The 21,144-nt window shown below is 47.3% G+C and overlaps 1 protein-coding gene across 2 annotated transcripts in view; it reads right to left on the bottom strand.

Moving 5' to 3' along the window:
- dcc (DCC netrin 1 receptor) overlaps window positions 1-21,144 on the bottom strand; it is a 155,402-nt gene that overhangs the window by 12,594 nt on the left and 121,664 nt on the right. For both annotated transcript variants that reach the window (XM_035608910.2, XM_035608911.2), the window contains exons 22-28: window positions 20,440-20,505; window positions 17,431-17,593; window positions 16,068-16,291; window positions 15,493-15,606; window positions 11,335-11,484; window positions 6,689-6,994; window positions 217-365 (exon numbers count right to left, since the gene is read on the bottom strand). In XM_035608910.2, coding sequence (XP_035464803.1) covers window positions 217-365; window positions 6,689-6,994; window positions 11,335-11,484; window positions 15,493-15,606; window positions 16,068-16,291; window positions 17,431-17,593; window positions 20,440-20,505 — 1,172 coding nt within the window. The remainder of the gene's footprint in view (window positions 1-216; window positions 366-6,688; window positions 6,995-11,334; window positions 11,485-15,492; window positions 15,607-16,067; window positions 16,292-17,430; window positions 17,594-20,439; window positions 20,506-21,144) is intronic.

The raw sequence follows: 21,144 nt of genomic DNA, 5'->3' as shown, positions 1-21,144 counted from the left end.
GCAGATGAAGAATAAACCTCAGTGTATTAGAATTATATTTAAAATAAATATTAGATTTGACTAATCAGACTTATCCATGTGTGTAAAAACAATATTAGGCATTATTTAAAATTCTAAACCAACACTTTGGTAGGAAAACCTCTCCTCCACGGAAAATTCACAACAAAGCCGGATCGGACACTTCCGACAGCGGTGGCTCCGTCTGGACAGACTTACGTTGGCGGCCGAGTCCTCGGCGGACTTTGTTCCTCCCTCCTCCGGTAGGTCGGGCGCCGTGGGGACGGAGACGGGCAGCAGGGGGGAGCGAGCCTTGCCGGCCTGACCCAGAGACGCCGTCTTCACCTGGGGCTTCGGGAGGCTCGCACCTGGGGCGAGACAGGAAGTTTAAAATATTATAACACATGAACATAATGACCTCAGGGAACATTTAACAATGAAATCCTTTTAGAGGCAGAATGATGAAAGTCAAATCTGGTTGCCTCGGGCAACTGGGCCAGCGGTTGCTATCGAGCCGTCGCCGGCCCAGAAACCGGGACAAACTATCCTACAGGATCATGGGGTCGCGTTGAAGTCACCAACCCGTGAGTAACGCTCGTTTCCTGAGAGATGAGCTTTAATATTGACGCTGACAGAAACAGTTTGATGTGGAAACACAAGAGCTGCTATCGACTGAGCTAAACGACGAGTTCACGGGCGACTAAGTGGACCATCGGGCAGGAAACAGATCTGAGGTCGGATCCATACATCCATCCACAACTATCAGGCTAAATCCATACGACTAGCTTTTATAGCCGGGGTTTAAAACAGGCTAACCCACTTTAACCCCGGGTATCGTCTGGGCTGATCCAGTTTATACCCCAGGGTATAAAGCAGGGTACAAATACCTTCCAGGGAGTCAGATTGAAGGATTCTACACAACAGAAGAAGGAAAGTGGAGGAGGAAACATAAAAAGGATGTTGAGTTTTTCGTTCCTCCCGTCAGATTCCCTGAATATCCTCCTCGTGTCTGAACCTCGGGCTTCTCCTTCACTTCCTGATCAATAACCTACATTCTCGTTCCCCGAGAGACAAAACACCTGGAACAGATTTGAGAGCCGAGCGGATTTCAACAGACAACCACGCTCACCCAACAGTGTGTAGACGAGTCGGGTCTGACAGCGTCTGCGTTTTACTTTTAGAAGGATTTGAAGTATCTACTCTTTTCTCAACCAGACAGTTGTTTTTTTTTCTCCTTTACGGTTCCAACGAATCTGGAGAACAGAGGAGGCGACGCAGGGTGAACTGATCAACCGTTTGGATTCAGCCTGTAGACTTTACATTGAGATACGTTTGTCTTCAAGCGACGTCGGAGAAAAAAATACTGATCTGCTCGCGGCAGCGACTCCATCTGTGTCAACTGGAACGAGGTCAGAGGGACGGATGTGTTCGTCGCTCCGCGAAGTTTCAGGAGTGAAATGAAACGGAAGTTCAGTCTGAGCTTTGAGCTTCAACAACACAAAGATGTGACGATACGACAGAGAGTTGGATGTTCATGGATTCCTGAAAACCTTCCCGCAGGACCGACGTGTTTCCAAATGGTTCAAAGATTGAATTACAAACGTCTGAACTTCAGTCCACTGGAAAAACTAGACAGTTTAGACCAAGAGTCCTTTTCTTCAAATCCACTGAAAATACAAACTTCTTTTAACTCAGATTTATGTTTTGCCCACAAACACTGTGGAGAAAATGAGCTCCGTCTCCTGCTAAGAATAAAAGGAACCTGCCAAACTGTTGAATCATAATCTCGGCTTTGCTGTAAACAGCTTAAAAGAGAAAAGAGAGAAGAGTCCACCAGGGGATTCAAGAGAACAAAAGCTCCACTGTGGTTTATCTGTATAATGGCATCGTTACAAACTGTATATATACTATGAATGTAATGTGCCGTGATTATCCGTTTCATTTTGATGAAGATCGCCTGAATGGAGACTTGAAACTTGAATTAGTCACAGTTGGACGACACTTCACTGCATCACGTCATTGTAACATATGAATCTACCTTTCAACATGGCGGAGATGACGACAGATTCAGTTATGGATGCTACGTAATTCTTTATTTTTAATTAACAGTTGCAACAAGTATTAGCTGTTGCTTGTGTCCATAATTTTAATCTGTGATCTATGTTCACTTGACTTGATATAGACCGATGCTAGTTATCGTTCTATCCACAACAAATGGATTACAGTCTGCTAGCACGTTGCTAGCTAGTTACTAAATTAGCCATTTTGGCAAATTTCTTTTCAACGTGAAATTCTCGTAATTCCGACTTCACAAGTGGGAAGTACGATCTTCAGCAGCGAAGACGTTGACAACAACGGCGGTTCCCGAAGATGACAGACAGATGGTTCGTCCAATCAGCTGCCAGGCTTCTTCTTTTTTTTTTGAAAGTCTCCAAACAGTTTGCAATGAAACTCTTCCCAGGCGGTTCTGTGTAAACAAACCATCTGTCGTGTCGGCAAACATCTTTTCAGACGTCCGTGACACAAACAGCTCTCCCTCGGACGACCCCGTGTCGGTGGATTCATCCGTCCGCGGACTTTCCTGCATGCGAGGAACGCCACGACCTCACGGGGGCGCTGGTGCGTCTCAAGTCCTCCTCTCTCCTTCCCCGACCTTGTTCTGACTGTGAACGTCTGAGGTGCCGACACCCCCTGCCAGTTCCACTTTTTTAAAAATGAAGCCGAACCCAATGTGTTTGTGCGACTTCTCGTCGCGCTGCTGTCGGACCGGATCTAAACTGAATGAGCTCCAGAAGAAGAAGAAGAAGAAATATATATAGAGATATTTATTTTTTTGCGGAAAAACACAATGAGCTGCTGCAGTGGCAAAAGGTTACCCATCCGCGGTGGAGGAAGCCATGAAAGAGAGTTTCGCGGTGCCTGGCTCAGCCTCGGGGGACTTGTCAGAGGGAGGGCGAGGCGCTGGGGGCCCGTCTGCTCCGAGAGGCAGATATATTTACCAGACAAGCTGGGGAGTGGAGGTGTGAGGTGTGAAACGCCCGCCGGGGTTCCACATCAGCGCGAATGTCTGTCTGTTTCTGGGGAGATTTACAGCGATGGGAGGTGAAGATGGAGGGGGCGGGGTTATTGATCCCGAGGACGCGCGGAGATAAAAACAGTTTAAGATGAAGACTCCTCCAGGAAACGCCGCGACTCCGGAGGGAGAGAGAGCAGACGTCTCGTCCGCTCGGCACAGCGGCGAGGTGTCTCTTCATCCGCCTGATGCTTTCTTCTTCTTCTTCTTTTTACTTCCTGTCTGTCTGTCTGTCTGACGTCTGCCTGTCTGCGCACCCGTCTACCTGACCAATGAGGGAGCGGCAGACAGGCGTGAGTTTCTCCAGACGAATCCTTTGTTAACGTTCTGAACAGAAACCAGGAATTTGCTTCCACGACTTCCAGAACTCTTTCCCTTCATTTGAAACGTATCAAATATTCACTTATGGGATGTTGAATATAAAAAAACTGGGTCATAAGTCAGATACAAAATTATTATGCCACAGCTCGTTGCCTCACTACCTCCTTTACTATCTCATTTTTGAATTTACTATACATTTCTTTGGTTTTGTCTCCATATGAAGTTGATTTTTTAATTTTTTTGATGTAAAACTATGAAAAATGTGCCTCTGAGTTAGAAAATATTAATCCTGGTTCACTATCCCTTCATGTTGGGTTTGTATCTTATCATCCTGAACTAGTATCACATCATTGTGAGCTTTTATCTCTTAAATTTTGCCATTTCATCATTTACATCGTTTCATTTTACTTTACATCTGTAAATGTCAACTCAGACTCTCATCTTGATTTACTAAATTATAATTTATATGTAGTGTCATTATCATGAGCATATATATATATATATATATATATATATATTATATTTATTCAGCTTCATCACCACAACAGCGTCACATCCGTGACTCTGATATTTCCCATCTTCACTTCGCCATCCTCTGATTACACCACTGAGTTATGTAGCTAGGTATTTTTTCAAGTCGTTGTTTTTTTGTTGTTATGTATTATTGATGAATCCCAGCGATTTCGGTGACCTCCTGACCTCCGCTGTTTACGCTCCCGCAGGGTGAATTGACAAGACGTCTGTAAAGGACGAGGAGGCAAAGAGATTGAACCATAAACTCCTCAGGAAAATGTTTTACTGACGTTATAAATCAAGTGAGAAGTCGAGTCACGCTCTCATAGAGTCGCCCTCTGCTGGTCAGGAGACAATACAGGCTCACGTCCAGTTTCATATTCAGTATATTTTTCACAATAACCGAAGTTCACCTGGAGGCCACAGCTCCACTCTCACGTCAAACTGTCACACGACTCATCGTGAAGCTCGATGCAGCTCCCCCCCTCCAAGTCCCACCCCCACCCCCCCTCCAAGTCCCACCTCCCCCCGGCCTCCACCTGTAGCCTCGGTGTTTACATCCCCCCTCCGGGGGAGACGTCTACTCTCCTTCCTACAGTGTCTCCTTGTGGCGAGGGACAAGGTCAGAATATAGATTCTACACATGGTGAAATATGTTACAGAGCGAAAAACATCCTGTTCAGCCAGCGACGACATTATTTGGCTTTCAGAGTCAAGTGAACCTGGTTCCTCTGCAGCTTTCTGTCCGTCTTACAAAACTTTGAGTTCTCTCCTCCCCTTCCCTCCATCTCTCTCTCCTCCCCTTCCCTCCATCTCTCTCTCTCTCTCTCTCCTCCCCTTCCCTCCATCTCTCTCTCTCTCTCTCTCTCCTCCCCTTCCCTCCATCTCTCTCTCTCTCTCCTCCCCTTCTCTCCATCTCTCTCCCCTCCCCTTCCCTCCATCTCTCTCTCTCTCTCTCTCCTCCACTTCCCTCCATCTCTCTCTCTCTCTCTCTCTCTCTCTTTCTCTCTCTCCTCCCCTTCCCTCCATCACTCTCTCTCCTCCCCTTCCCTCCATCTCTCTCTCTCTCTCTCTCTCTCTCTCTCCTCCCCTTCCCTCCATCTCTCTCTCTCTCTCTCTCTCTCTCTCTCCTCCCCTTCCCTCCATCTCTCTTTCTCCCTTCCCTCCATCTCTCTCTCTCTCTCTCCTCCCCTTCCCTCTGTCACTCTCTCCTCCCCTTCCCTCCATCTCTCTCTCTCTCTCTCTCTCTCTCCCCTCCCCTTCCCTCCATCTCTCTCTCTCTCTCTCTCCTCCCCTTCCCTCCATCTCTCTCTCTCTCTCTCTCTCTCTCTTTCTCTCTCTCCTCCCCTTCCCTCCATCACTCTCTCTCCTCCCCTTCCCTCCATCTCTCTCTCTCTCTCTCTCTCTCTCTCTCTCTCTCTCTCCTCCCCTTCCCTCCATCTCTCTCTCCTCCCCTTCCCTCCATCTCTCTCTCTCTCTCTCTCTCTCTCTCTCTCTCTCTCTCTCCTCCCCTTCCCTCCATCTCTCTTTCTCTCTTCCCTCCATCTCTCTCTCTCTCTCTCCTCCCCTTCCCTCTGTCACTCTCTCCTCCCCTTCCCTCCATCTCTCTCTCCTCCCCTTCCCTCCATCTCTCTCTCTCTCTCTCTCTCTCTCTCTCTCTCTCTCCTCCCCTTCCCTCCATCTCTCTTTCTCTCTTCCCTCCATCTCTCTCTCTCTCTCTCCTCCCCTTCCCTCTGTCACCACAACAATCCAATTAAACCCTGAGAACGTCTCATTCTTCTCACCCAGGGAGTCTCAGCCTCGGATAAACACACACAAACAAGACCGACGACGGGACATCAAACGCCATCGCTCAAAGAGGTGCGCGCGTGTGTGTGTGTGTGTGTGTGTGTGTGTGTGGCGGTGGGGGGTTTCGGGGTGAGCTGGTGGTCTCGGGGAGAGTCGAGCCGATTGTTGCCGCGGGGCTCACTGTTTGGGAGCGAAAGGTTTCCAGGAGCTGAAAATCAATGTTAATCTGAGGCCATCTGGACGTGTAAACAGAACCATAATGGATGGATGGCACACACACCCACCCACCCCCACCCACCCACCCACCCACCCACCCACACACACACACACACACACACACACACACACACACACACACACACACACACACACACACACACACACACACACACACACACACACACACACACACACACACACACACACACACACACACACACACACAGATCATATGAACTGTAGACGAGGGTTTTATTTTCTGCTGCTGCAGGTGATCAGACGGAGGATGACGGGACGAGCCACAGAGCGAGAGGAGAGAGATAAAGAGAGGAGGAGGATACAGGAAGGGGAAAAGAAATAGGAAAGGAAACAGAGAGGGAACGAGGGAATATGTTTCTCTTTTACAAAAAAAGAGAGAGAGAGAGAGAGAGAGAGAGAGAGAGAGAGAGAGAGAGAGAGAGAGAGAGAGAGAGAGAGAGAGAGAGAGAGAGAGAGAGAGGTCAGTTGCAACCCTCTGGCCAATGTCAAGGCCACTTACAGTATATCCACACACACACACACACACACACACACACACACACACACACACACACACACACACGCACACACACACGCACACGCACACGCACACACGTGTGAACGAGTCGGTTCAGTATTTGCCTTCTTTTTGAAATCCATAGTTTCAGCTTCACAGTGTCACTCACAACATTTAACATGATGTCATCATTTGATAGTTCCCCTGCAGATGTGTCCTGATGTGTGAACATCTGTACTCACTGGACTGCGGCATCATGGAGGTGTAGACCTTGGGGTCGATGGTGCCCATGGGCGGAGGCAGCAGCGGGTTGGTGAAGCTCCGCAGCGGGTGGCTGGGCCGCACGCAGGCCGTGGGGATGGTGCGACCGCTCGCCGCCTGGGCCTCCTCGGCGGAGGCGACCACAGCTGCGGGAGCGCCCGGGACCGGGCCGACCCCCGGGCCGTGCTCCACGAGCGAGGCGGAGGAGCCGGGGAGGAGGGGCGGGGCCTGCTGTGGCGGAGGCTGCTGCTGGAGGAGAGGGTTGACGGAGGCGTCCGATGACATCGCTACAGAGGAGGGAGGAGGCGAAAGATGGAGTCAGAGAAAAATACACACTGAAGAAAACAAATGTGTGAATATTCGTGGTTTGTACTGCTTCTACAGTTCATGTAAATATCGTCTGCATGGAAGTTTTGACCGTGTGTTTGATTACATGTGGAAGTTCACGTGTTTATACGTGTAAAGACCCAAAGATTGAGGGATACACATGTTTACATGGGTCGTGTCTGTCTACTGTCACGAATCTTTAAAACCCATTAAAACTCATAAACTCTTCTCATAATTTAAAACATTGATATTTTCCTCCTCGGTAAAGAAACTGAATCGTCAGGGAGACTCGCAGTTTTGTTCTTTTTTTTCCTTTGTCGAGTGTTGTTGTTTTGTTGCCTTTGTCTCTGTAGAGGAATCCAATTTAACCTCAGCAAGAGGAAAAAGAAGAAGAAGAAGAAGAAGAAGAAGAAGAAGAAGAAGAAGAGGAGCTTTTCCGCTGAAGAGAAAAGAAAATCTGTCGACCGTGCAGAAACACGAGATGTGAAACTTCCCCGTGTAGCTACAGCGAGTGTGATCAGAGAGGAACAGAGCGGCGATGGCCACTAATTACATGTGGAGTCGCTGGGTTCATCATCCTGAGGAGAACAGAGGAAGAAGAGAGGAGGAGAGCGAGGTGGGAGGACTAAAGCTCTGGAACACGTGACGCCGCCGAGACTCGATGTTGCTACAGGTCGTATCAGAGGGTCGAGACCAACAGACGACTGCTGCTGAGTGTTTCAAATAAAACGTCCTTACATGACTGCGATGACACTGAGTAGAGCTCAAACCTCCTTAAAGGGGCAGGACGTCATTTTGGAAAAAGATTGTTGGTTGTTGATGATTTGACCTCTCTGCTAGCCACGCCCCAACCGAGGAATCGGACGCAAACCTTCCGTACCAAAGTAAGAGGTGTAGCCCACTGAGCTATGGGCCCAGTGCCATGAAACAAAAAGTAGTAGAAGAAGAAGACGGAGGTCAAACGAGCTGCGGACGCAGCAGCTGCTCGCTTGACCGCCACGTCCTGACGCTCATCCTTCTGTTTCACACTGATACGACATTATCGCACTTTGCTTTGGGGTGTTTTTGATTTCTCCCTCTCTCCCTCTCTCCTGCTCTCGCTCCCCTCAACCTGTTCTTCTTCGCCAAGGAGCGAAGCACCTGAAATCAATTAACCACCGGAGAGAAGAAGTGGCTCCGGAGACTCGGCGAAGAGGAGCGGCGAATCTGCACAGAGTTATTTCAGTTTATCAGAGTTGTTGTTTGGTTTGAACTATTTCAGGATGATCTCGGTGCTCGGCTCAGTTCCTCCAGCCCCCTGTTGTTTTCTTTGAATCCTCCACCACAGTTATTATTGCGTTTTAAATAAATCTGCTTGTTTTCATGTCTACAGATGTCGACAGGTGGCTTCATCCCATCATTAGCCACATGGAGCCCGGAGCTCTCTGACTCCAAATCTTGAACCTTCCACTTTGGCGAACACAGAAGTTTATCATATAACTTTTTTTGAAGTTTATGTTTAATCTCCCTCGTTAACAGCCTCAGATTCCTCTCTTATTATATTTTTGCAGCCGCCCCGCCCTCTCCGACAGCGCCTGTGTTGTGTGTGTTTTTGCCAGCAGTGATCAGGCCTCCCAGCGGGTCAGCTGATTCAATGACTCCGACGCTTCTGCTCGTCTCTCCGCTGCTGTTAAATCGTTGATACAAGCCGACCAGGAATTAGCCAATTACTGAATTATTGCTCCCAATCATGTCATTCAGCATTTAGCTGGGCTGTAAAAAGGGAGGAGGAGGAGGGGCGCGGTGGAGAGATCTGGGAAGAGGAAGGTGCTGCAGCATTTTAAAAAAAACCCTGTTGTTGTTATTAAAGGTTAAAGTGAAAATCTGGAAGATTTTAATTTAAACAAAACGTCTGTTTAGTCACTATCCCACTTCCCACATAAAGTATAACAATCATAACTGAGCCCGCAGTACCCGGGGAGAAAACGTTGCAATATTTATTGTATATATTTGCAGTATTATGAACTGGTTGTTTTTGGCAAAGTTTCCAGAAAAACAACAAGAACGTTCAGTTATTTATGTTTCAAGAGAAAAAAGCTTTCTAGGATGAAAACAAGCAAATATATTGTAATGGCTAATGTAAATCTACCTCTGGAAACGTTCTCCAGGTTTCAAACAATAAAAAACATGGAAAGAGCTGCGAAAATACAAAATACTGATTAAGAGAGGAACCATTTCCTCGACCGTAACAGTTGTGAACCTGTAACAACAACAAACTAATGACGTTATTTAATGGTTTGCTCCTTGACCTTTGGAGTCACCCTGAAGGTCGTTAGGAGATCAGTTAGCCAAACATGCTAACAACTGCACCTTGGACGGTACCAACCACATAACTGAGATACACGAAGCAAAGATGCGAGTATACGCAAATTTTATGTTACTAGCGCTAGCAGGGATGTAGCATAAAATTCTGGGTCCTATACATAAGAAGTCTCTGTGGGACATTGTACCTATGATGCTGATTAATTTACGACACTGTGTGTGTGTGTTATAATAGTAGCTAGCATGCTAACTCCTTCTGTATTCAGGTAGTAAAAGTTACAGGTACTTAGCTAGCTAGCAATAGCAGCTGTGTCGATCCCAGCTAGGTAGCTGCTGGCTAGCTGTCGTAGTAGGAGTTTGCTAGTAGCTAGCTCACCTTTCTTTTGGAAGAAATTAATCTACAGTTGTTTCCCCTTGGGTTTTTTTTCCTCTCTTCTTGGGGCGACGCAAATGACGCTAACTACCCAAGATTCATTTTCAATCGCTCTGTTGAAATATTTCAACTCAAGCGAAATATTCACATGAGTTTTCACTCATGTTAATAGCGCAAAACTATCTTAACCTATGACCCCAACCCGACCAGTTTTAGGTTTTGAACTTTTCTTTGACCAAGTCTGCGACATCGTCAGCACTAGCTTCTTTCTGACTTTTGGCGGTGATGTATAAACAAAAGCCACAATCACCAAAAACCTCGTCTGTGAACAATATCAACTCTCTAAAACCACAACTGCAAATTCACGATGGACAATAATAAATCATAGTTTGGGTTGACAGATGTAGGTTACATTATATTTCAGTATCGATTATTGACAGTGTGAACATGCACCCTCCGGTACATGTGTTAATGTACGAGAGACGTTTTCATGCAATAAAAGCAAAGCTTCTATGTTTTTATTGAAGATATTTACAGCATAATAATCATAGCGCTGTTTCGTTGCTTCCTGACCCGCGCCTGCTCGACCCGCGGGTTGATGGTCGACCGGCGCATCTCTAATAGGAGTAAAAGCGTCTGAGGGATCAAAGAGTGTGGCTCCATTTCATCAGGCCGGATGCCAAACTGTGCACAATGCGATATGTAAGACACAAAGGAAGTCGCTGCCAACACCGGCAGCAACACCAGGGGTTTGATGAAACACTTGAATGTGCGTGGAATAAATTTAAGACAAGAAGAAGAAGAAGAAGAAGAAGGGAGGGCGGCCATTTTTTCTCAGTATTCAACTCAGCTGTGTCGAATCAACAACTTTAGAAAAAGGTCCTGATCTCTGCGGCTGACGGGGACGTGGAACTCTTTACCTGCTTCCTCGGACATGAGACGGTTACAGACTGAATTTAACATTTCATTTTTCTCGGAGCTGCGGTGGTTCAGCCGTTGTCTGGAAATCTGGAGGTTTGATCCCTGTTCTGTTTTTTTTATATGTCAAACTCAGAGAAGGTAGAACGGTGAATTATCCGTGAGTTGAACTGATCTAGAAACATGAAACTCGGCGCAATAATTGTAAAAGAGGTGCAGTAGCTTTATCAGAAATATGAGCCCAGATGGTGGAACTGTAATTAAAAAGCCGCCAAAATGCCATTTTAGAAAAATGTGTGTGATTGGTCTTTAAGTTGAATTAAAAAACAACCTGCAGTAACTGTCCTCAAGCTACTTCCTGTTTTATTGAAATGATTTGCTCACAGGGGGATAAATCTGTGCGGGACCGTTTTAGAAATACTTCTCTAGACTCTGATGACCAGAGAGAATTTAAAGCTGCAGTTTGTAAAAGTTCTGCTCTTGTCTGTGGGTTCGTTGTCTCTCCCTTTTTAATCAATGGGCTAATTTGTTCTGTAATTACGTCCGTGGAGCCGCTGGCTGTCATCCCGATCACCTCGGCTCCTCTTCCACAACACTCCGTTAGAAAACACCGGACGTGGGTGTTTAGACACGACGTTCCGTAGCCACACGTGTACCTGCTTTCTGTTTAAATGATATATCTTTTTACGAGTATTGTTGATATGGTACCTGGAGTGTATCCTCTGTCCACCGTCAGGCTGGGGAACGGCATCGGTCTCAGGCTGAACTTGTTGTGCGTGAAGCTGCAGGAGGGCGACGGCAGAATCCCGGGATACTGAGAGGAGTCCAGAGCCGGCACCGGGATGGCACTGACCACCGCTGGAACACAGACACAACAGACAGAGTCAGGAAACCACTGACCACCGCTGGAACACAGACACAACAGACAGAGTCAGGAAACCACTGACCACCGCTGGAACACAGACACAACAGACAGAGTCAGGGTGAACAGAGGAGGAGGAGGAGGAGAAACTGTCCATGTTGTGACCTTGAGAGGAAACTGCAGGGAGTCGAACTCACTGAGGCTGATTACACTGCCTCAGGTACATGACACACACACACACACACACACACACACACACGGGGGGGGGGGGGGGGGGGGCTGGCTCTTATCTTCCAAATAGGCCTGAAGAGAAAGTGTGTGTGCGTTTCTATTTGTGTGTCTCTTTTTGAAAACACTGAGCTAGAGCTACATTTATATACAGTATATATCATTATTATTATTAGAGAGAGAGTGAGTTATGTTTGTTGATGTAAGTTTCTGGAGAGAAAATGAAACAAATAAAATAAATGATTGAGCCTGAGGTGATGAAATTATGAATATAAATGACAATGATAAAGATTAGAAATTAATAAAAGTAATAATTCTCCAGCTGGTTGATTTCTTCTTTCAGACGCTATGAGTCATAACCTACTTTACATCAAACCTCTGAACAGAGGCCGGACGGACGGACGATGATGAAAGAAATAAAAATGTTCATGTTCTCATTGAAATAATTCACAGAAACTCTGAGGAATATTTTTTTTGCAGCTTTCCAATTGAGTATCATATGAGACGATCAATAGCCACACTTCTGTTTGTTAAAAAATGAATATGAAGATCGATACAGCTGCTGCTTAGCTTAGCATAAAATCAAAGAGCAATAACGGGGGAACAGGAAGTGTGGCTGAAGTAGAAAAAAAAGAAAATTCCCCCCAAAAAATTATTGCTAAATCTTTTTATATTTTGTTTAATCTGCCAAAATCTTTTTACGTTAAGGACAAGAATTTAACGGAGAGTTATGGATTGAGCCTGTAACTTCCTTCAGTTTTTCTATAAAACCTTCAGCGTCACAACATCCGCCACGTCTGAACGCATTTCTTTAAATATTCTCTCTGTGACGTGCGTCAGAAAAAACCTTTTCAAACGCTTTTCTAACGGACCGACTGAAAAGAAGCGAGGCGGACGAGGAGTTCTCTTCTTCCTGCTGGTTTCTCTTTCTGCTCTGATTCCACTGAACCCTGATCAATACCATCATTGATCGGAAAGTATTGACGATGTGGACAAAGCAGAGCTGTGATCAGCAGCTTTAGGAGGTGTGTGTGTGTGTGTGTGTGTGTGTGTGTGTGTGTGTGTGCGTGTGTGTGTGTCTTTGTGTGTGTGTGTGTGTGTGTGTGTGTGTGTGAGTGTGTGTGTGTCTGTGTGTGTGTGTGTGTGTGTGTGTGTGTGTGTGTGTGTGTGTGTGTGTGTGTGTGTCTGTGTGTGTGTGTGTGTGTGTGTGTGTGTGTGTGTGTGTGTGTGCGTGTGTGTGAGTGTGTGTGTGTGTGTGTGTGTGTGTGTGTGTGTGTGTGTGTGTGTGTGTGTGTGTGTGTGCGTGTGTGTGTGTGTGTGTATGCGTGTGTGTGTGTTATGTGCTGTACTTGTGCGGTGATCATTTAAGGAGAAGCAGGTTTGATCACAGCAGCGAGATGAGCAGAGATGAGCCAGTCGGACCAATGGCGGCTATCGATCGGGATTATTGACGACTGCGGTGCAGTGACGCAACGGACGACGGGTTAATGGAGATTTGTGAGTGTGTGAGAGAGAGAATTACAGATGCTACGAAATGTTAGTCTTTCAATTTGGATTTTTTAAAAAAGAGCGAAAAGGACATTGATAAGAGAGAAAATGAAAAGATGGAGAGAGACATAATAAGCAAAAGAAGAAATGAAGAAAAGGAAACATAAGAACAAAACTGGCGTGAGTTAAGACGTGAAGACGACGGAAAAGGAAGAGAAGCCGAGATTAAAGAGAGAAAATGGATAAAAGTTGGATCAAAGGTGGAAAAAACAGGAACGATAAAAACAGACAGAGATGAAATGGAAACAAAGCGATAGTCAGACAGAGAGGAGACTCAAAGAGACGAGAGCAGGAGGTGGAGGTAAAGAGATCAGCAGGTTCTGATGTGGCAGCAGGATAAATAAGTGAAGAGGCCTCGAGACACGAGACAGAGAAACTGTGAAGAAGCTTCAGCTAATCGCACGTTATCAGACTCTCGTCAAGTCAAACTCAACATGTTTTATTCCTGATTCTGATTCTGAAAAGCCTCGTTATCAAGAGGATAAATGAAGGAATGCAGAAATGAACGCGTGGTGATGGATGAGAGGAGGACGGGCGGTGAGGTCACACAGGGACGTCAACCTTTGACCTCCGAACACCAAACTACAATCAGTTCATCTGTGAGTTCAATTGAGAGAATCTTTCTCTCTCCCTCCCTCCCTCCCTCTCTTTCCACTCTCTTTCTCTCCCTCTCTCATTCGCTCGCCCCCTCAGATCCTCTCCCTCAGTCAGTCTCAGGGGAACATGGAGGCTAATTATCTTGTGAGAACGTGTGTGTTGTTTTCAGTGTGTGTGTGTGTGTGTGTGTGTGTGTGTGTGTGAGAGAGTGTGTGTGTGTGTGTGAGAGTGTGTGTGAGAGTGAGTTCTCTCTTCCCTCACTGTCACGTCTGTGTTTGCATTAAAGACTTTTTTTTACATCCGACTTCCCAGAGTCAGACAAGTGGTCGGAGGAGGAGGAGGAGGAGGAGGAGGGAGGATGCAGGATGAGGAGGAGGAGGGAGGGAGGAGGGAAGAGGGATGAGGAGGATGAGGAGGGAGGAGGAGGATGAGGAGGGAGGAGGGAAGAGGAGGATGAGGAGAGAAGATGAGGAGGAAGGAGGATGAGGAGGGAGGAGGAGGATGAGGAGGGAAGATGAGGAGGGAGGAGGAGGAGGAGGAGGATAAGGAGGGAGGAGAAGGAGGAGGAGGGAGGAGGAGGAGGGAGGAGGATGAGGAGGATGAGGAGGGAGGAGGAGGAGGAGGATAAGGAGGGAGGAGGATGAGGAGAGAGGAGGAGGAGGGAGGAGGATGAGGAGGATGAGGAGGGAGGAGGAGGAGGATAAGGAGGGAGGAGGATGAGGAGGGAGGAGGAGGATGAGGAGAGAGGAGGAGGAGTGAGGAGGAGGAGTGAGGAGGAGGAGTGAGGAGGAGGAGGAGGAGTGAGGAGGAGGAGGGAGGAGGATGAGGAGAGAGGAGGAGGAGGGAGGAGGAGGGAGGAGGATGAGGAGGAGGAGGAGGAGGAGGAGGAGGATAAGGAGGGAGGAGGATGAGGAGAAAGGAGGAGGAGGGAGGAGGAGGGAGGAGGATGAGGAGGAGGAGGAGGAGGATAAGGAGGGAGGAGGATAAGGAGGGAGGAGGATGAGGAGGGAGGAGGAGGAGGAGGGAGATAAACCCATCGACGTGACGACTCAGTGTTGAGTTGACGCTGGGTCTCGGTTCTTGTGTGAGAGAATTTAAACGAGGGCGTGTGAACTGATTTAAAGGCACAAAAAGGAAAACGCTCAACTCTTTAATTGCTTTTCTTGCTCCGAAATTACAGAAGATTAATGTCACTGTGAGCTCACACGACGACCGGGAACAGGTGGGAATCAGACTACGACTGTATCAGCTTCTCTCTCCACAGTGAATCTTATTTATCACCTCCAACAACGTGCGGATCCACACCGTCTTTACTGTTACACCAAACCACCAATATTCAATTTAAAATAATCCTCTCACATCAGGACTTACGTTCTGTGCCAGAGAAGACGATGCTGAGTCAGCGCAGCAACAACTTACGTCTCCATAATAATGTGATGTTTGTGTTGAGTCACACACACACACACACACACACACACACACACACACACACACACACACACACACACACACACACACACACACACACACACACACACACACACACACACACACACACACACACACACACACACACACACACACACACACACACACACACACACAGAGAACAAAAGCTGTGCGTCACTCACGTGTGTTGCTCGGCTGCGAGTCCATAGGAATCATCATTTTGCCTCGCGTTCCCCTCCTGGCAGCCAGGGAGCGCTCCAGAGTGGAGATGCTGCTGGACGCCTCGTCGCCGTCCACTGCAACGACAACATCGACATCATTTTTACACACGAGGGGGCTTATTTATATATTTTGACTTAATGTGGAGGTTTTATTTTGTCAATACGCGGCTGATGAGGCTTCATCACGCAGCTAACTTAATTAAAGTGAAATCAATTAGGGTTCAACTGATCCGTTAGCAGCCGAGCTGAAGAGGAGAGAAGATGCTCGGTTTGCATATGGACGCAAATTAGAAATGACATTTTCTAATCTCAGTGTTCCGAACACTGAGGAGAGTTTTTAGTGTTGCCAGGCAACTAAAGAGACAAACCCCCAACATGCAAAAAAAATGACGCGAACCAATTGAAAGTGAATAAACAAGTGATTAAAAGTAAGACAGAGCTCAATATTTAACGTTAAACAAAACCTCACACAATAAAAACAGGGTGAATTCAACTAAACGAGGAGATACATGAATGAGTTAACTTCCGCCCTGCACCTGAGTGGCTGCTCTTGCTGCCGATCTGGCTCCCCGATTGGCTGTGAGCGACCTGCGGCAGGTCCTGGCACGACTGCGTGGGCGAGTTGCGTCCGGACGGGGCGACGCTCGGCGCCTTCTCCATGTTCTTCATCTCCATCTCCTCGTGGTGGATCCACAGGTCGGGGGGCCGCAGGTCCTTCTGGCTGCCCTTCCTCTTGCTGGCGCCGTGGCTCGCTCGCTTCCTGCACGGGGGGGGGGGGTCAGAGGGTCAGAGGGTCAGCGGACAGACGGGCAGATTTGGTTGTGTAGTGTTGCTAGGTAACCGTTCCACATGAAGCCCTCCTGCTCGTCTGTAGCGTGACCGAATGTGCTGCTGTTATAAAACGTGTCTCGCACTTTCACAGTTGACGCAGACAGAAATATTCAAATGTAATTATTATTTCTATTTTTTTTAAATATTGGAAATAAAGTATTTAAATTCAATTCAATCAAATCAAATTGAGGACTCGATGTCAAAATAACAACAACGTCTGAAACATCATGAACCGGATTATTAAACGCGTTGGATGAATCAATTTTCAAAAATAAAAAGGATTTCAAATGTTGGGGACTGGATTATAAAATGAAACCGTCTGAAGTCTAAACACATTACGAGTTCATTCAGGAGGAAACGTTCATCTCTGCTGTGAGTTACAGTTAATGACGCTGCCGCTTCACATTAAAAGCATCCGACTGGTGAGACGAGGAGCTTTTATTGGTTCACAGGAAACACAACGTCTCACCGTCAGTGACCAACAATCGGTTATTAACACAAAAGACGACAAGGTGACTTCTTTCTTTGGTCAGCAGCAGATTAATGGAACAGAAAAGAGCAGCTGCTGCGGTGATTCTGTTGGGTGCAGAGTTTCCGATGAAGCGAGGGAACCGACTTTTTACTTTGTCGGGTGGAAAAAACGACTGCAGCACCAAATAAAGTCGCAGGTAAATCACAGGTGTGAAAGTTTCCTCGGACCACCGATCGAACTGAACCACGGTTCGGCTCGTCAGAAATGAGAGAACTCTTTTTTTCGTATGGTTCGGACTTTCGGACCAATGACAGGAAGTGGAGGCGGCGAGCTGTCGCAGAAGAAGAAAAAGAAGCGGGAAAGAAAAAGTCTTGCCGCCGAAACTGTCACACACCGACGTCAGACGCTACAAACCAATCAGAGTCGAGTATCAGGGAAACGCAGCCGGTGACGACGACAGGACGTCGCTTGGCCACGTAAAGTTCTCGTAACATGGCAACGTGAAACCAAAGACACGGGTGCTGGTTCAGCCTTTGTCCGAAAAAAAGAATCCCTCCCTCCATCGTGTCCCGCCACACCAGATCATTCCCTCTTACTTCCTCTGCTGGGCCGAGGAGCGGCGGGTGCAGATGAGCGCCACGATGACGACCACGACCACCGTGACGGCTCCCACCGAGACCACGATGATGACCAGCAGGTTGCTGTTCTTCTGCGGCGTGGCGCTGCCGTGGGGCGGACGCATCTGACCGATGGGAGACTCTGAAAGACACCAAAGACACTGGAGGTTAGAAATATGAGTAAAAGGATCAGAAGCAAAAAGATGCTACTGTGACATCTGTGGGTTGGATTTTATTTTGGTAACAGAACCGACAGTTAGCGGACCATGAGGAAAGCATTGTAATTGTTTAAAATGGCTAACTGCCCCTTTAACACTGGAGCCACTGACTCCCGTGTTGCACAGTTACTGACGATATGTTCTGAAGTCTGTTGGTTTTGAAAAATGAAATCTTTTTTATGACAGTTTAACATTTCATTTGAATTATTTTCTACTTCTCTCAATTAATGTCAAAACTGAGCCACGAATAAATGCAAAATTAAATCTACTTCACGTCTTTTAATTAATCTAATTTGCCCATTTGCAAATAAAATATATTTATTCAGACAAATGAGGGACATATTATGTTTTGGATTTCTTTTTGTTTGAAGACACAAAGCTACAAAGTAAAAGCCTGTAGAATGAAACCCAGGGTGGTTTCAGTGAACTGAACTCAGAGCTGCTGCTGTGTGTGTGTGTGTGTGTGTGTGTGTGTGTGTGTGTGTGTGTGTGTGTGTGTGTGTGTGTGTGTGTGTGTGTGTGTGTGTGTGTGTGTGTGTGTGTGTGTGTGTGTGTGTGTGTGTGTGTGTGCGTGCGTGGCTAAAGGGAGAAAGGGGGGAATTGATGACATGCTCTGTCATTCGTTAACTTGACCTTGGAGCACATGAGAGAGAGAGAATCAGAAAATAGGAAACAGAGGGAGAGAACGAGGTCTGGAAGGAAGAGAGAGAGAGAGAGATGATGGAGAGAAGCGAGACATTGAGCGAGAGGCACTTTACCTCCTTCTCTCTCTCTCTGTCTCTCTCTGTCTCCATTCAGTCGTCACTCTCAATGAGAGACACAATCCATCACAGCTCGCATCTGCAGCTAGGCAACGATACTTCTCCCACTTCTTTTCTTCTTTAAACTTAAGATTTCATCTTTTAACGCTTCTGTAAATCACGTTTTCCGACCACAGATCCGACAGTTTGCTGATGCTCGTTCTTCCTGGTTCCAAGGTCTTAACGTGACGAAGGAACCTCGTTAAATCAAAAGGGTTCCAGCTCGGGGGGGGGGGGGGGGTCGGTGACGAGTAGAAGAGAAGAGGACGAGGAGGAGGAATGAAAACCCTTTAACTGATCAACAAAACAACTCAACATGTTTGTTGAAGAAACGTAAAGACGTCATCGTGAGTCGGAGACTTGGAAGATTAACTTTTAATTACACACGGAAAAGACTAGTTCAGTGTGATCCAACAGATCTGGTGCACAGCAAACAACGAGCACTTTCTCCGTGCGATGCAAAGTCGATGCAAAGACGCGAGTGACGTGAATTTGCTGTCCGCTCGCGTCTCTGCGTCCTGTGTTCCGAGGTTCTGCCGGACGCGTCAGTCGCCGTCAACAACCTGTAAAATGTCAGATTTCTTCTTCTTGTCCAGCGGAGTCGTCACTGGACGCGCGCGTTTCGTCGAGTTGAGTCATTTGACACGTGGACGACGCTGCAACACGACTTCATGAATCACTTCCGTCTACACGTGAGTGACGTCGGGAGGTTTTCTTCTCAAGTTTTTTACGGAGAGGAGCCAGCGACAGTTGGACGACGTCTGCTGAGTGACAGTCTACGTCTCCAGTGAATAAATGAGGATGAATAATAGAGTCATTTGGACTTTGAGGTGTAAACGTGTGTTTTGAAGATGAAGGGAAGAAAAGAACTGTCACTTTGCGTTGTGACGTTCTGCTGCTGCACCGACGTTCATCATCTGCCACTGAGGGGAAATTACTGAGGGGGATTTTATTCTCATCGCATTTGAAGTTCAGGTCGCGGACCGACGGAAGCCGAGTTCAGCTCCTGGTCCACGTCGGCGTCCAGCCGCGTCGGGCTCGAGCGCCTGTGGTCAAACACAAACGTGTTGGTGTAGAAGTAAACACAAGTAATGAAGAAAAGACTTTTACATGACGGTTCCAGATGTAAATAAGGTCCATTAACTCCTTCCTCTGAAGAAGACGAGGTGTTTCTGATCTACACCCGGACCCCCGTCAGCGGCCCCGACCCGCCGGAGGACGACGAGTCGTCGCGGTCGTTTCTCAAGCGAGAGGAAGCTCTGCGACGTAAAAGGCCGACACCGCGTTAAAGATGAAATACCGTCGTGGCTGATGAACGAGGCTTTGCCCTCGTCGACCCGCCGTAAAGCCGGCAGGAGGGCGGAGGTCAGGGGGGGGGGGCAGATTTACAATCGCCTCCGGCAGCAGCAGCAACAGTGCCGACAAAAACGCTGAGACACACGAACGCACACACACACACACGCGAACGTGCCTCCGATGAGACACTGAATCACTGCCAGCCGCAGACCGTGACCTCTGACCCCTCGGGGGGGAGGGGGCGGGGGCAGAACAGTTTCTCTTCCAGCGGAAACGAGAAGAGACAGTTTCAGTTTTCATCACTACAGTTCATGTCAGTGTACAGTCAAATAGCATTAGCATGATCATTAGCTTTAAAATTAGCATTAGTTTTAATATTAATATTAATAGATTTTCCGTATTCTTCTCTCCATCAAAGGATGAAATACTCTTGTTGTTTTTGTCATTAAATTAAAAACTACACATGCCACCACCTTCTTTTTTATGAAATCCTCTTCCTCCGTAAAGATGATTATTCTCCCCAGCGTGTGTGTGTGTGTGTGTGTGTGTGTGTGTGCATGTGTGTGTGTGTGAGAGTGTGTGTGTGTGTGTGTCTGTATGTGAGTGTGTGTGAGAGAGTGTGCGTGCGTGCGTGCGTGCGTGCGTGCGTGCGTGCGTGCGTGCGTGCGTGCTACCGTTGATGCTGCTCTTGTCGATCAGGTTGTTGTCAGACGGCCAGTAGGTGTGTTCTCCCCCTCGACCTGGAGGAAGACGACGAGAGAAACAAAAAAGTTTTTATTCCCCTGGTTACCGACGCTCTGTGTTTGGTTCCCATGGAAACCACCTGTAGGCGTCTACACCCGTCAGAAAGATAAAGATGACGGAACCAGGTTAAACCTCAGTCAGGGCAAAGAAGGCAACATGATTTTATCCTTTAAGATTAAACAGAATTAATGTTCATGACTGCTAACGTTGTATTTTTCATTTTTGTTCCCCCCAGTTCACAGAGCAGCCGTGGAGTCTCTCGGTTTTTTGTTTGGAAACGTTGGAAGTGGAAATGTTGCTGAAGGAAGTCGGGGAGAAAAAACCCTCCTCATCTCGGATTCACTTCATGACGACGCGACACGATGTGTGATTCTGCCACAGGGCCGAGCTCTGAGAGGCCCCTCGTCCTGCGGCGGCTGCAGACTCATTTGCAGCCCCTTAAAAATAAGAAAAGAGGCTTTTCAAATTTATTTCTCCTGCAGTTTGAAGTTGCAGAAACCCGGAGATGATTTAAAGCCGCAGCCTCGGTTTTGTTGTTTCTTCAACAGTGTGTGAGTGTGTTTACGGTGGAAGCTCCACAGCAACAAGGCTGGACATCCATCTTCCCTCGCCACTGGACAACTGAGGGGTACATG

Source organism: Scophthalmus maximus, chromosome 20, assembly GCF_022379125.1.
Source record: "Scophthalmus maximus strain ysfricsl-2021 chromosome 20, ASM2237912v1, whole genome shotgun sequence".
NCBI lineage: Eukaryota > Metazoa > Chordata > Actinopteri > Pleuronectiformes > Scophthalmidae > Scophthalmus > Scophthalmus maximus.
The sequence above is the reverse complement of the archived record's forward strand: the minus strand, read 5'-3'. Positions and strand labels throughout refer to the sequence as shown.